At 34.4% G+C, this 18,050-nt stretch overlaps 1 protein-coding gene across 2 annotated transcripts in view; it reads right to left on the minus strand.

Annotated features, from left to right (window-relative positions):
- The window catches only part of LOC138691637 (uncharacterized), a 36,337-nt gene that overhangs the window by 5,552 nt on the left and 12,735 nt on the right, over window positions 1-18,050 (minus strand). For both annotated transcript variants that reach the window (XM_069813817.1, XM_069813816.1), the window contains exons 3-6: window positions 8,092-8,260; window positions 6,101-6,289; window positions 2,289-2,533; window positions 719-925 (exon numbers count right to left, since the gene is read on the minus strand). In XM_069813817.1, coding sequence (XP_069669918.1) covers window positions 719-925; window positions 2,289-2,533; window positions 6,101-6,289; window positions 8,092-8,260 — 810 coding nt within the window. The remainder of the gene's footprint in view (window positions 1-718; window positions 926-2,288; window positions 2,534-6,100; window positions 6,290-8,091; window positions 8,261-18,050) is intronic.

The following is an 18,050-nucleotide window of genomic DNA, read 5'->3' on the forward strand; positions in this document are numbered from 1 at the left end:
CAGGAGAATTCAACACAAACACAAGAACACAAAAAATACATCACACTAACATACGAAAACAAAAACACACATAAAATTGCAACCTCATTCAAGAAATTAAACTACAACATCGCATACAGAACAAATAACACTCTACAAAAACATCTCAACACACAAACGACACAAACAAACAAATACAACCACACAGGCTTATACAAACTCAAATGTAACACCTGCAACAACTTCTACATAGGACAGACAGGCAGATCATTTCAAACACGTTACAAAGAACACATCACAGCCATAACAAAATTACAAAACACCTCCACATATGCAGAACACATCACAAATACCAACCACACCTACAAAGAGATCAACACAGACATGGAAATACTGCACATCCAACCAAAAAGCCAGAAACTCAACACACTAGAACAATATGAAATATACAGACACACAAAAACACACCCCAACGATATTCTCAACACACAACTCAATTTCAAAACACATACACTCTTTGACTCTACTTTACGAACGCACCCACACAGGAAACAAGATGTGGAACTTTAACAACGACCAGTTCTGAAGATGACCGAAAATAGGTCGAGACATGTTAACAAGGTACGTTAAAATTTAACACAAGAAAGTTCTTATCATACATATTCCGAAATGATACAGTGTTAAAAGTTGTGTAATCAAGATGTATATGCTTAAAAAATTATTAGTATATCATACTTACGATGTGGAACTTTAAAGAACTCTTCCAATTCTTGACACACGGGATTGATAATTATAAGAAATGCCAGAACCAAATGTACTGCCAGCAGGACATTGGCTACTGTTATCAAAGTGCTTTCTGTCACTGTTAATACTATGTTCGTATCAACTGCCTCCCCATATACAAAATAGCCAGCAGCAGCCACGGGCAGGTAAAGAATTAGTATCACTGTAGAAATAAACATCACAATACATTATAATTAGAGACCAACATGATCTGAAGAAAATTTTGGCAAAATATGAAATCCTAAATATTTCAATGCTAAAATATCTTCGTTCGTAAAGCTTTTGGAATGGGTTCACATAATTTACAAAATAAACCTTTAGTTAGAGATTAATAGTGTTTTCTAAATGGTATTTAATATGTTTCCAAATAAGATACAATAAATCTGCGTAATTGAACAGTTTTTCAGCATCATCAAATCCCTATCTGAATGCAAGAACTAGATAACTCAATTTTTTTTTATACCGAAGAGAAGAAAAAACATATTTCTTACACTGACTAAACTCAACACTGGTTGCAATACAACACAAATGATTTTTCTTCATTTTCTGGAAAAAGGTTAGACCTTCTGCCACTTAATATTGTTTTGTACGACGAAAAACCTATGAAGTTGCAAAAAGAGGAAAAATAATTAAGTGCGTACTAGATAGCAAAATGGATGGTTGAAATCCTTTTAAAACATTTATTTATATGTATTCAGACTTTCATTGGATTTGAAAAAATAAGCAAAAGTGGAATAGGAACCAATTATTTTTTGCTTTTGCTCTTCGAATTCATTGACATTACAAGTCAATGACTCTAAAGGAGAATTTGGAGATTTTATTAGCCCCTGGCATTCCCGGGATGTTGGTGGAATGGGTTTTAAGTGCTTCCTGGGATCTCTATTACATATCTACTTATATGCTCCCCCTTCCTCTCACCCACCACTCCTCTCTTCCACCTCCATAACCCCTCCCTCATCCTTCCCCCCTTTCCTCCTTGTATGATTGTTCTGAAAAATGAAGTAAACCTTACAAGGTAGTATCCCTACATGTGTGTGAGTCTTTCTAATAACTAACACAGCCATTAACCAATTTAGGCAAAATTTAATACACACAGTACCATTCCATACACAATATTATTTTTAATCCAAAAACTGAATCAGGAGAAATTATTAAAATTCGCTTAATTTTTCAGCATTAAAAATATTTAGCTGGAAAAGCCAGGTAAAAACTAAAATGTCAATATTCAACTGAGTGAGACCATTCACCCTATTTATTGTCCAAGTGTTGAATTTTTTATTATTGTAAATTCTACGGGAATTTCTCGATTGAGGAAATAAAATCCACTATCAACAGAAACTTCATGTACGTGTGCATGTGTGCGACTGAAGAAGAAACATATCTTTCTTTTGATTACGACCTATTTGCTTGAGTTTTAGAAAATAAATGAGCTGCATAGATATATCAAATTAAATAAATATTTTCGTTTATTTTTTTCAGAGCTTATTGGTTTTCCTTGCAAGTGTTGAAGTAAAAACACAATTTACCTGAAAATCCAATGAGTATACTGACAGAAAACTTTTCTTTCCGTATCATGTCATTTTGTATAGTTGGAAATGTAGATGCACCTCCAAATGAAAACAAAATAGTGCCGAAGGCAAGAAAGAACTTATCGAAGCCATGAACTTCATGTATTGCAGGTACACTTTTGTTGAATCCATCCAATACAATTTGCACAAAAATTAATACACAGGCAAATGCTGTTGTTAGCAATGCACCTATACCCACAATTCTGAAATTAAAAAATCAACAAGTATTATAATTACATTCATTATAAAATTCATAGAAGTTATGAATCTATACTTCGTTCCATAATGTCTGACAGGCGACGTAAACATTGCCGACACAGGAGGAGAGAATTATCACTGCTATTCAACCAAAGGTAGAGGTTTCATTCCATGCATCTTGAAGTTGGGCGGGAGTATAACGCTTCAGACCGCTCAACTTCAAGATAAGCGTGGAATGATACCTCTGCCATTGGTTCAATAGCAATTATTCTTCTCTCTTTTTCTCTCTCTCTCTGCCGGCAATGTTTACATCGCCTGTCAGACATTATGGAACAAAGTATACATATACAGTAAAATCCCGTTTATCCATCACCCTATTAATCGATTGGCCGATTATCCAACTGTCTTTATGTCGCTTTTTTCTATACTGTACATTATATTACCATGTTATTTTTTCTAGAGAGGGTTATTTCAAGAATTTACCCTTGCACAGTATGGTCTACTGTTCGAGTTGTCGTGCTGTATAAATTCTATGTAAAATGACTTCCTTGCTTTTAAAAAAAATCGTGTTGTGCTAAGTATCAAAAAAGTACAAAAACTAAGTGGTTTGGAGAACGAGAAACTGTGACTCAATTTAGAATACGAGATTCGAGTCTCAAGTGTGTTCAAATCAGAGTCTCAAGTGTGTTCAAATTGGAGTCTCAAGTGTGTTCAATTTAATAAAATTCAGGATAAAGTGTATAAAGTATGTAAATCTACGACACGAGCCCTTCACTATTCCTATCTTTCCACTGACAGCCATTACAAGTTTACAAATTAAAATGCTATAGTTGCCCACATTTTTACATAGGACAGACAGGAAGATCCTTTCATACAAGATATAATGAACATATTAAAGCTATAACCAAACCCTACATCATATCAAATTATGCAGACCACATTATCAACAATAATCATGACTACAATAATATAGAAACAGATATAGAAATTTTACACATCACACCAAAAAGTTCACAGTTAAACATCCTAGAACAGTACGAAATATATAAGAATACAATAGCCTACCCACAATATATACTTAACACACAACTGCAGTTTGATATGCACACATAGTTTGACGTCATAATACATCATAACATACAAACAGCCAGCCTCCACCATAGGAACAACACACCACCACCCCTACCATCGACAAATGCACATCGCAGAGTCAAGATCACCAGTGGTTCAAGAGACACTGAGGACGATGACACATAGCGTCGAAACGGGCCGTCTGTCGAAGGTATACACCTTTTTTTAACAATTTTAACACTTTTAACGTATGACAAAGTAAATTTTATGTTTTTAACAAAGTGTTAACGAGAACTTTAATCAATGCATTACAAGGAGTTTCTTTGACCCTTAAAAATCCGTTGTTAATAACCAATTACAAAAGTGTAAGCATTATTCACTAAATGTACGAAAATATTTTATGGTACGGATTATTCGATTTTTTCGATTAACCGTTCAGTCCAACCCCTTCATTACCACGGATAATAGAGGTTCTACTGTATGTGACTGTGGGTTGCAGTGTACAGCTGCTATCAGTGTACAGTATACAGAGACACACTAAAGTGGCATCACTTGTAGCCTGTGCTGAACTCAGGTGATTCATCGTTATCACTGACGGATGGAAGGAAGGGAGAGTGGGCAGTCAGCCAGCAGGCAGTTGGTTACACAAGCTGTATTTAGTCGTAGTCGCAGTGTTGCCAGGTCTCCGAAAATTTCCGGAGATCTTCGGAATTTTTTAACTTCCCGGAAAAATAGGAAATAATGTTGTAATCTCCGGATTTTTTAATGTAGGAAATTATTTACTTTTTTAGAAAAATCAATCTCTGGCATACATTAAAACTGATAGATGAACATTATATAGTTAAAGTTTTGTTAATATTTTATAACTTGACTATTAAAGTTTCCCTAAATATAAAATATGTAACACGTAAAAATGAGCATATCTGGTCTGGAGAAACATCTATGAGGAGAACAAGGTGGTAACTACTAATCAAATTGGTAATTAAAAAAATTAAAGTAGAAATCTTTTTATTATAGGTTCATGTTTTGTAATAGAAGGTTAAAATAACATTTTATGTGATTTTCGAAAGTGCCTCCGGAAATTGTGGACAAATCTCCGGATTTTTTTCATCACAACCTCCGGAAATATTTTTTAAAGATCTGACAACACTGCGTAGTCGTACTGTTGTCCTATGAGTGTGCCTATAGTTTACAGCAAAGAGTGATTATTGTGAAAAGGCACAACATTTTCAACATATTTAATGAGAAGGATAATTCGTAAAACAGAGTATCAATACATGGATGTACTGCAAAGGTGATGGCTATTTCATTTTATGTTGATTTGCAACCGCAGATGCAAACAATATGATACACGTTGAGTAAGTGTGTAGCACGATGAGATAAAAACCCTAGAAAAATACATTATTAAACTTAAATATGACAGTTTTATAGTAATCATAAGACGCAAAATAAATTTAAGGGGAGAAAGAGCAAGGGGAAATTATTAATTTTATTTCATTCTTTCAAGTACTGTATAGTTTTAGTATAATTCAAGGTCATTGCGGTATTTATGAAACTTATGATACATGCAAAAGTACGTTTCATAACTCGTTTTAAGTCTAATTTCGTATTATGGCGATTTTTTAAATTTCACTTCTGCTATTAAATGAAAATCACGTGATTCTCCCTTTGTGCTGTATTGTATGGGCGAATACAAGAATGCATATAGAGTGTTAGTTGAGAGATCTGAGAAAAAAGACGTAGATGGGAGGATAAGGAATATGATGCTAGGGACTGAATTACCGGTAATCTTGCTCAGGATAGGGACTGATGGCGGACTTATGTGAGGGCGTAATGAACCTCTGGGTTCCCTAACAGCCATTTGTAAGTAAGTAAGTCAGTCAGCGATGTATGCAATGGACAGTTGACTAAACAACAACAACAACAACAACAACAACAACAACAACAACAACAACAATAATAATAATAATAATAATAATAATAATAATAATAATATGCACAAAAATCTGTTTTTTATGTCTGTCAAATTACAACACAGCACAGCTGAAACCACTTCTCCGCTCTCTAAACCATGCAACTTCAGAGCAATGCAGCAGGTGGTCTGCGCTCTATAGAGCTTCGAGCTGATGAACCCTTTTTTACATAATACTGTGAAAAGTAGCCGAGATATTTAATTTTAATAATTCATTTATGCACTAACAAGAGTGCGAAAATTTATTACTTCCTACTGTACAGACCCAGAAACAAAATTTGGGCGACTTGAATTTTCCAAGTTCCAGTTATAACATACTACACATGCACTGTTTCTGGGTCTATACCAGTACCTATGTATAACTCGTGAAAATATAAAAGTGTCTTGAAGTATTGTGTTATAGATATTTTCAGATGTTTTGCATCTATTTCTGGTCGTTATCATAGCCTTTATCATCATTGTCGTCAACTAGTCAGGAATTTTCATTTCACTTTTTGATTGGTACTTTAATGTTAATAATTTATCCTACCTAAAATCTTTGGGCGTTCCCAACCACATTGCAGGGCAAAGTAACATAGCAATCACTAAAAACCAAATGCAGAATCCAATTTTTGGTACTAAATGTTCTAGTAGTTCTCGTAGTATTTGCGATGAAAGGAGAAGGTACACTGTCCCAGCTCCAAAAAGTGTGAATTGGATACATCCTGAGATTAGCCGGCTAGATGTGGAGAGAAGAAAATCTTAATTAGTCATACAGATTTACAGAAAAATTATGAATGATGATATGAGGATAATAACAATAATAATAATAATAATAATAATAATAATAATAATAATAATAATAATAATAATAACAACAACAACAACAACAACTATGACTTTCAAGCTAAGAGATCCAGTTAGAAGCAAAATAGTAATAAATAACAATCTAATAGAATAAAATAAACAACTTCAGTTACTTGGGGTGCTCAATTTCCTACGAAAATGAAGTAGATATTAACACCAAAATTACGAAATTTCTCAAAATTAATGGAATAATGAATAAAGTCCTAAGAACCTCTCAAGTTAAAAAAATACACGTTTGAAAATATTACAACACTTTAGTAATACCTACACTATTATATGGCTTTGAAACTTGGACAATCAGAAATAAAGATGAATCCCACATCACTGCAGTGGAAAATAAATTCTTCAGAAGAACAGCAAAGTACACATGGAAGGATCACAAGACAAATGAGAATATATTATCAGAGCTTGACGTCAAATCTGTACTTGACAAAATATAGGAAGAACTGGAGCTTACATGTGAGAAGAATGAAGAGGAATAGACTACCAAATTTAATTTCAAAATATCAACTAACAGGAAAATGGAGCCAAGGTCGTCCACTTAGAGCCTTAGAAGAATCCTTGATGAACAATAAGACCGAAACAGGTCACTGGTCCTAAATCCTTGATTTGTTTTATGATGATGATGATGATGATGATGATGATGATGATGATGATGATGATGATTTGTTAGAAAAAATACCAGCCAAATTCAAACACACTCTTACTACAGAAGTGGTTTATAAATGTTACAACTCGTTTAAAATTCAAGGTTATTTCAAATAAAGACAAATGATGCAGAATACGGGAATAAAATAAATTATAAAGGTATATTATATAACAGTTCAATAAAATAGTAAGAACAGCCTATTCTTTATTTTTCTCTCACAACCTGCTTTTAGCTGAAGTCGCTGGTCAGATATGAAGTTTTCTATTTAGCACCAGTAATTAAAATCGAAAAGCTGTTATCCCTTGTAATACATTAACACCCAGATATCGAAATAACATTCTTCTCAAACGTGACAAAGATGTTACCATACAACGACAATGATGGCTGGTTATGCTGACCACTTCCTCATGGAAGCAGAAATGAGGAGATAGTAAATTTGTAGAATAATGATAGGAAAGAGGGGACAGACATACCCCTGTGTAAATGTTTCACGACACCTTTTTCCACCACAATTTCAACTTGCACTTTACAGACAACGTGTCCAGTATGGAAAGTCTACTCTCTAGCCATTCAGTCAACATTGCACCAATTAAAGAAACACAAAGAAATAAACTGATGAAGGAAACAAGAGTACCGGTACCTACCAAGTCAACAGTAAGTCATTAAGCCCTTCTACATACAGCTCAAGAAAATAAACCATGTATGGAAAGATCTAGTCCTGAATTTCTGTACTCAGTACCAGTTAGAACAAGAAACTGAGAGTTAGAGAGAGAAAGAGTGTGTTGTGGATATTCTCACAAGAACTTCCGACCCTATTCTAAGAAAACATCTAGTTATTTTTTTCTGAAGAATTGGTTACTACCTGTACGTTTAAAAAGCTCTTATACATGCAATTTATAACTAGTAAGGAAAATACTTCACAAATTAAGAATACAAGGTTCATATACATTTACATATAATAAAATAGATTTGCAAAAAAAGTATAATTACAAAATCAACTGGTATAGACGTTAAAATGATTATACCTGCCCCATTTGCCTACTGCTTTATAGGCAATTGTAGCATATGGATTTCTAACAGGCTTCCTGTATTCTGGGTATCGTTCCTCCAGAATGGACCAACATTCCCCTAGTTTTGTTCCTCCAAATCCCGCATTGATACAGAAATACACTATCAACGCCAATCCAATCCAGCCTATGAACATACAAGTTTCATATTACATACTACAAAAAAAAAAAAAAAAAAAAAAAAAAAAAAAAAAAAAAAAAAAAAAAAGGAACAGCACATTTAAATAACAGTTATTCATATCAACACTGACATAGGCAGGAAAGGTATAATGTATTTTTAACTTTCAAGGCAATCTTATATATGACAGCTTATGCTTTTTGGAAATTATTTATATTATTCCATTCGGTACTCTCTTTCGTACAATGTAAAATGAAGAAGAAAATTGTTCGAAGTACAATTGATGAGAAAATTACTGGTAACATTTTCAGTATAACACAAAGTTCAACAAGTCTCTGCCAGACGCTTTTTCTTCATATGCATCTTTTTATTGAAAAAGTATCAAGACAGTTAGTGCATTTTACCTTTAACATATCGTCGTTGTTCCTGCAATAACTCCTATGTGTAAAATATAAAAGTTTTCAGCAGGAAGAGAAAACACATTTACTCATCCTATGGCACCCGTACATAGGAGACTGTGAATTCTTACATTTTCTAAACAAAGAAGTATAATTACATATAGGAGATTTTATTATTTGCTGTATCACTATTTAAGTTATTTAACAGAGCAAAAATTCTGAAAATCGATCAATATTGCAGGAACAACGACGATATATTATTGAATACTGAAGTATAGGAGAAACTCTATTATCCGGATCTTAGTTATCCAGATGTGAAAAGCCTTTTTTTTATCGTCTGTTAGTGACAGTTTCTTTGTTTTCCGACATTAAGAAACAATCTGAGTCTCTCTCGACATTTGCGAGCAAACTTGACAGTGCTGAAGGAAGTTTGTGGTGCAAAGTTATGAAAAGAACAGCCAATTGTAATTGTTCATAAATGTTTTGTTGTACAGTATGTAGCATTTTGAAATCCTTGGTTATATTGTTTTAAAATTTTGAATACGATTATCCGGATTTTAGATTATCCAAACGACCCCTGGTCCTAATTAGTCTGGATAACAGAGTTTCTTCTGTACATACATAAAAGTTACACAAACACTAGATGCTGCACATGTCAAAGCATACACGTGCTGCCATTTGTCGAATGTTGCATAATCTATTTGCAAGTGAATACGAGACGAACATCGTCTATTAAGCAACTACAGTCGCGCTCAAACCTCCTGACGTTTTACGAACGCCAGTAACGTGCGAGGGCGACGTTGTCTTCGTCTTTCAGCGGCAGTAGTTTTAAAACTGTGGAGCGCAACCCTTTACCTGAGATTGGTTTGATAGGGAAATGCAGAAAGCTTCTTAATAATTTATTCATTTATTTAATGTGCTGGACAACAGCCATTGGACAATAAAAGTCCAGCACAGTGATACAATTAATACAATAAAATGAATAACTGTAGTACAAATTAACTAAATAATTAAGATAACAAAAAAATGAAGAACAGGTTACAATGATTAATTTACAAGAATTAATAATAATAATAATAATAATAATAATAATAATAATAATAATAATAATAAATATCATCAGATTGCATCGAATGAAATTAAAAGTCACGAAATATATAAAAATTAGTTGACTCAAACGTAAATAATCATACTTGCTGAGATTATATCAGTTTTTGTAATAGTTTTACTTTTATTAGGGTTAATAAAGTTGTCAAATAACACAAAGGCACAGTGTAATAATAGTACATTATGCAACGAGCCTATAATTGTAGTAATTAAGACGCAAGTATGATTGTTTATGAAACGAGCGCAAGCGAGTTTCATAATTTTCATACGAGCGTCTTAATTACCATTATAGGCAAGTTTCATACGACTTTTTATGCTCGACCATATTTCTAACTTGAAAGTATTGAAAATTAGGTCTTTTTATGGTTATGTGCGAACTGACCTGAATTGTAAGATGTGCGCAGACGCGAAAGTATTGATTTTTTCCGAGGCCGAATGTCATTGACCTTGGCACAGAATAAGAATGAACATTAGTCTGATATAACCTGGAAATTGATTTAGAATTGAAAAACGAGATGATAAGTTGAATTTATTTGAATATTATTTACAATTAACGCTAATTATTATAGTAACAGAACATAACCTTCTGCGACAGTATTGGATTTCCAACCTCCGTGACTTTTCGCTAATTGTCTGTCGATTGCATATCCGAGAATAATCGATATAACGGTACAAAGCTGACTTGTGATTGGCTGAAGACCTGTACTTTAATGAGTAGGTGTATTTTAATGACGTGCATTAAAGAACTGCTACCAGGTGTATAATTACTACATTTCGGCGTGATCGAGCATAAAATAAATTCAATGATAGGCTTAATTTGAAATAGTAATTTTCTGTACAAATGAACTGACATGGCCGTAAATATCATTATGTCCATGCTGTCAAAGTATATTCTTGCAAAAATAGCGGTTATTATACTCGTATTCCTGTGTTCCGTTTAACCTATCTTTTGTGCTGCAAATTTCTACTCCAGGGGCAGACGACATTAAAAGGACGATAATAAAAAATCGCGACTCAATCACTGCAGCTGCGACGTATGTAAGCGCAGGAAATTGAAGTGTAGTAAACATGAGGACTTGGAAAACACGCACACGGCAAACAACTATAAATTACTTTTTTCGAAAGAATTAAGTCCAGTACATTTGTAAATACAGTACAATAATTACATAATGGAGTAATACTGTATTACCTTTCATGAATCATGTATTTCAATAAAGAAAAATGCTAATAGATACTGTATAGACTATAAGTCAAAATTAGCATACCCACCTAATACGCGGTCCCGGTTAATACGCGCTTTACACGCGATCCCTTGAACAGCGTCTTATCGGGGTTTTACTGTATTAACCCATAAAATTGGAACCACTGGGGGATATGTAGAAATGTCATTTTTGTTTCTGTGTGTTCAGAAAACATTAAACATTTATCATATATATATGATACATGCAGGGACCCTACAACATACCAATTTTCCGAGCGCATTTATTTGATTTTGAAACTTTCTAAGCGTCGAGTCTGCATGCCCATATGTTGCAACGCAGTACTGCCGCTATTGGCTATCGCCGATAAGCGGACACATCTGCAAACGTCAGGATGTTTGAGCGCGACTGTAGCATTATCTGCATATAAGTTTATTTTATTTTATTTTAGTAGGTTATTTTAAGACGCTCTATCAACATCTTAGGTTATTTAGCGTCTGAATGAGATGAAGGTGATAATGCCGGTGAAATGAGTTCCGGGCTCCAGCACCGAAAGTTATCCAGCATTTGCTCATATTGGGTTGAGGGAAAGCCCCCGGGAAAAACCTCAACCAGGTAACTTGCCCCGACCGGGAATCGAACTGCATATAAGTTAACTGGATGCTTGGAAGGAAGTTGTGTCACTGGATGAAACCATGTAAAAGAGGGGAGTGAACTGAAAATGAAGAGGCTTATTTATGTGCAAGAGTGTAGACTATAACAATACCGGTATATTAATGAGTTTTGTCATGGATCGAAGACAGTGAAGGGCAACATACATACGTATCACAAGTGTAAGAAAAAACTTTAAGACAGTGAAAAGTTGTAACAAATGATATAGAGACTTGATACAACCCAAAGAAAAAAAAAACTACCAAAAATATTTACAAAAATTAAATACCGTAACAATGTACCGGTACTGGTATATAGAAATCTGGATTTTCTTCTTCTTCTTCTTCTTCTTCTTCTTCTTCTTCTTCCCTTCAAGTATTAGGCCAAATGACCTGTTACGATCTCACAGTTGAAGTTTCAATCCAGCGCTTTTTTGGACGACCGAGAGATCTCTTCCCGTTTGGACGATAGTGGAGCATGACTTTTGGGATTCTATCTCTATGCATGCGATGCAAATGATTTATCCAGTTGTTCTGATAACATTTTACGTGATTAATTACAGGTAAAATCTGTACTATAAAAAGTGTGTGTTAAAGACAGGCTTTGTATTAAAGGAATATTTAGTTCGGTACTTCAATAAACACTTCATTGGAAATAAATTTGATTACAACTGTAATATATGTGATCGTAGGATGAAACAAAGGCAATCAAACAATCTAGATTCAGTGAAACCCATGTCACATTTTACAGTAAAAATTATTAAATTTCACGTTCCGATACTGTACAAAATTCCTGAATGAATTGACTCGTAGATACTGAATATTAAAATCTATCCAACACTTTACACAAATTATCGACACGTTTTCCTTGCGGCTATTTTGTTTTCTAATTAATAATTTATTATGATCGGAAGTGGTTCATATGACAACGAATTTCTAAGAGAGTTAAACTTCAAATGCAATATGGTAATTTTATTTAGAAGGAGAATTCCAGAAGGCTTCCCTCTGAAGATACTATCACCACCACCGCCGCCACTGTTACCGCTGCCACTAGGCCTACTATTACTACTACTGCCAACTGTCTGTAAAGTGAAACTCTTAACTTCTGCTATCCTAGATAGGAATAACTTTACTTTTTACGTTTACTAGTCTTTAGTTAAATATCTGAGCGATTACTATGCATTACAGTGCTGCATAAAAAATATTTCGCCTTGCTCTAATTGAAACGGATCATCTGACTTTCTGACCAATGTGGTTAGGAAAAAGAGTGAACTAATAGCTAGAATGACATTTAGATTTTTATAAATATTAGTACCGGTAATCGGAAAATGAGGGACACATAATAGTAATATGCGTTACAAGAGCGGTATGTTGAAGTTTTCATGTTCGAGGAAAAGTTTGAAAAAGCGAAACGTAGTTCAGCTTTTTTAATTTCCGAGAATTGAAAGAAAACATACCGCTCGTGTATCGTACATTATTTTGTGCGAAGATCGTTTATTACATACCTGAAAGAGGAATTTCTAATTAGTTGCAATGAAATCTCCATCTTGGTTTCTGTTCAATGACGGCAAATTTGCAAAATAAAAATATCTATCTTCAACATTGTTGCTTTAAAATGTTTTCTGTGTTTACTATACTCCAGCAGGCCGTGATATACGTCTGTCTTTTTTTTTCCCCCAGTCTATGATGAGTCTGGAATCTTATTGATTTTTTCACGGCTTCCTTAATGTTACTTGCATCACGAATGCAGTAACTTTAGTGGAGTTGTAGAATTTACTTAATTTTTGCAAATATTTAAAAACAATAATTAACAGTGCAATTTAGGTGAAATTGCAGTGGTAAGTTTCCAATTTATAATTATTACTATATTGAACGTCTCTAAAAATAATATGTTAAAAGCCTAAAGCAGTAAAATCAATATGTCACTTAAGCGGTAAGAAGAGGGAAATTGTTATGTGTGTTAGGTTGGGAATACTGAATGTGGAATTTTAGACTTTCCGCGGATTGGTTTTGTGCGGAAACCAAGCAAATACGCACGATCTCGCACAAAAATTGTTTTTCAGAATTTTTGTCAAATATAGAAATACCAGTAATTATTGTAATATCATACAATTTACATCCTTATTGTTCGTCAACATAATAAAAAACTAGAAACTTAGTATGCAGTTCAGTCCAATTGGTGGACAATTCAACCGACAGATTATGAAGCAATATAAGAATAGGCCAATAAAGAAAGAAGTAATAAAATAAAAAGAATACATAACTCACAAAGTACCGGTACCGTAATTTGAATTTTTGAAGATATGTTTTCAATTATTTTAAAATAACATAGGATGCCCAATATGACAAAATTTGTGTTGTAGTTTAACATTTATATTAATTTTCTCAAAGACAATATCTATTCAAGCAACGAGATAAGACGTTAATCCAGACTTAAGGCAGAAAAATGGAAACAGCGTCTGGCTACACCACATTCCGAATGATGCAATATTTACACAACAGTTACAACTACTATAAGCAAAGGTCAGGTCATTTATCAGAACTCATGTTCTAATAAGAAACACGTTAATGACCCATAATATTTCTAGATAAGAAATAATGTTAACATCCTGATTTTCGAGTTTGGGCGCAGGAATGTATTTACAAACATGAGGCACAATGAACAACACTTCAGTTCTTAAAATCACCTCACAAATTCATAATTTTTTCCTATAAGCCTTCTATATTAATTTTCTTTGTCTAGCAAGGACGATAGCTATTAACTTTCGTCTTCACTTTTTCAGTACGTAATAATAATTACAACTCAGAAAACCAGCTACAATTGCTAGGTCGGTATCATTGTGCTAACCACACTGATTGGATGGTAGTTCACCTCTGCTAAGGCATGTGAACATGACACCCTCTATGGGCTGTAGCGGCCACAAATTACAACTCAAAGGGTTTGAGCGGCCATCTTCTTATGGATATTTGATTAGGGTTGTTTTTCTTTCAGACGAATTACTCAACTACCAGCACAACTCCATGAACTGAGAGAATATCTTAAACGAAAGTCTTCACCTATCTTCTTAATGAAGGTTCTTTGGTCAATTTGTCTCTTGCATCCATATCCACGAGTAATCTGCAAAAGCTGCCGATCATCATTTTGTGATGCACCATGTGGAATCTGATCCGCATTATGCTAAGGATGATGATGACAATTATGATGATGATGATGATGATGATGGACTAGCGACAGGAGAAACGGGGTTACTTGCGAAAACCTGCCCCGGATACTGTCCACCATGAATTTCATTTGGACTCGCTGGAATTTGAAGCTGGGTCTATAGTGTGAACAGCCAATGCTCTAGTAGTTCAGCTAATGGTGCACCCTTCTTAATAAACGTAAACATATTTTTAAATGTTAGTCAACTAAGAATTACGAATGTAATACGGTTGTAAGAATACTTTTAAGTCTACCTCTAATAGTATTTTTTATTTTTTTTTTACTATCCCTTTCATTCTCTTAAGACCACATACATACAGTCCCTATCAAATTGCAAAGGATGTGTGTATATCTCTCTTCTTTATCACGTCTGTTAATTATAGCATATCGTCCCTGAACCTCTAAAATCCGCCCTTTTTTTTTTTCAGGAGAACGTAAAAAGCATCGTCACTTTAATTCCTTTGATTTTCAATGCTACTTTCGGTATAATTTCAACCATTACAAGAAATATGATGGAATTATACCGAAAGTAGCTTTGAAAATCAAGGGAATTAAAAGTGGCCATGTTTTTCCCTTTCTCCTGCAATACATAAGGGTTTTGGAGGCGCAGCGACGCTATGATATGTGTCGAGTAGAATTATTAAATTACATAAAGAAATTACGATTAGCTTAAATTACAATATCATATAATTACAAAATGCGTATATGTAGGTATAAATTAAATTTGTAGGCCTATAAATCGAGTTACAATGAGAGCAAAAAAAGTTGTCGTTCAATCAACTGTCCGAAGACAGGCCTGAACCTCGTAAGTGATACCAAGAAGGTACCACTTATGAGGCAAATAGCCCAGGAGACAATGGGGTAGGGTGGCCAGTTCCTTTCCCCCTCCATTGCATACATCGTCCACTAGCTACATATTACACTAGTCAGACTTCAGATGCATACAAACAATTGTTCTTCCTCTGACACATATCGTCAAGTGAGATGTCTGATAATAAATGTGCATATCAGGATCTTAACCAGAGGCTTATACGTGGTTTTTTTAGGTGTGTTGTCATATATAAATATACACCGCACTCCGCAGAAGGATCGAGAAATAAATGCTCGCCACATAAAATCAGATAAAGATATCGTTGTGATTTACATCTCGCAAGATAGAGAAACTGTCCAAGTTTGTGCAACAGCTGCATGCTTAACTTTCGTTTGTTTGTTGCTAGGGCACTAAAACAAGCCTGGCGCCATTTTGTAGGAGAACACGCTATCACAGTCACGAATCTTGACTTTATGAGGGTACTAGGAATAATAGACTGTGCAGGACGAGACGATAAAAGTCACCCTCGGCTCCCTTTATTGCGCATGCGCTATTGGTGAAGAAATTCCGCTTCCGGTGTGACGCTGAGCCCCGTTGTAAGCATAAAAATGTTTTATTTACCGCAGTAATTGTGAACTGGATTTCTTTTACTTTCATTCAAGATTGATGGATTAGTTTTCAAACTTCTGTAATAATGCCTGTGGTATGCAAACATTGCAGTACCATATTTAGTAAACAGTCGAATTTAAACAGACATTTAAGACATGTACATAAAATAGAGCACGTGAACATGATATCGTATCAGTAATATTATATCTTTCTCTTGTAAAATTTTCAGTTTTGGAATTACAAGGTTTTGATCGCCACCCGACGATGAGCCATTAATTTCACTGTCATTAATATAACCCAATTTATCATTGTATTCCCGTTCACTGCACTTTCAGTGGGGACAATTTTCTTTATTAAGCATTTATCCATTATCAGTAGTTATATAGCCGTTGCTAATCAATTAACGAGCACACACCTACGACGACGATCATAACAAAAAAAAAATCAACCTAAAAACGAGTGTTGATAATGGTTAGTTTTAAATTTTGGGTAATTAAGTAGTAATCATCAGCCAGGCCATCTTCCCGTAATAGAGATCCAGGATAGATACATTACCAAGTATACACATATATTTTAATAATTGTGTAGAAACAAACCATCGACAGGTCATATCGGCCAGGCCATCATCTTACTACAACAGAGATCCAGGGTGTAAAGTGGATACTGGATGACAAGTTAATCATATACAAACGAAATTTAATAAAAGAAAATACATATGATAACGAAGGTGCCCTGGACCTCTATTGCGGGAATATGGAGGCCTGGCCGATTATTACTACATAATTACCATACACTGTTAATTAACTGTTAGCTCTGTGTTATTTCCGCTTGGTAAGACTTAGGACCATTACTGTTCGATCCCAATAGTTCATAGATTTGAACTGAACTACAAAAATGTGGATCATGGATAGAGAAGTGGAGTCACTCTGTTGCGTGTGTGAAGATTCACCGATCTCAAATTCAGGAAAGATAGCGGCATTGTGAATTGCTTTACTAACATGTTCGACAGCTGACCTCCTCTATCAGTGATTTAGATGGATAAAAACATTTAGGGCCTACAGGAACTCATAAAGTTAGTGGTATGTTTCCTAATTTACCATGATATTTAAAATGCTATTGTTCTAAGGGTGTCCCGATTTGTTCTTTTGGTTGGTTCCTTGTCCATTTTGTTACTCAACTGTGGAATAATAAATAATAATGAATATAGGTCTATACCAGTAATAATATATATATATATATATATATATATATATATATATCTTCTTTTTTCCGAGATGTTCCAGTCGAACCAAACCACTACTCTCTATAGAGTTCAAATAATAATCTTTGGCCTATAACCTACTTCATCTTTCAAACAAATTAATTCAATTTTTGGCTAAACTAGTGCTGAAGTAATTCCCCGCTTATATACATGTTGCATATACGAATCTGTGACAGGTTAGATTTGGTTAGTTTAGGGTTTTGTTACGCCATGCATATATTTGTCTATGATGCATATACGATCAACTGTATCTACATAAAAAGAAACCCTTATAAATTCAACAATTTTCACTTCCGAAATCACCAGAACTACTTCAGCGCTAGTTTCGCCGCTTTATTTACATAGGAATATCTCTTCGAATTGTTAACAAGGTTGAGATCACTCTTAATTTTACTGGATGTGATGCCCCTGGTTTTATAAATTTGGACACAAAGTGTCTTGCAGCCCCTCTGAAGTTGGCACCTACGTTTGGTGATATTTATTTGCATATCACGAGATTCGTAAGTTGGTTTACAATTGAAATATCCAGAACTACCTCAGCGCTAGTTCTTGCCGCTCCTCT

This window comes from Periplaneta americana, chromosome 16, assembly GCF_040183065.1.
Source record: "Periplaneta americana isolate PAMFEO1 chromosome 16, P.americana_PAMFEO1_priV1, whole genome shotgun sequence".
Classification (NCBI taxonomy): Eukaryota; Metazoa; Arthropoda; class Insecta; order Blattodea; family Blattidae; genus Periplaneta; species Periplaneta americana.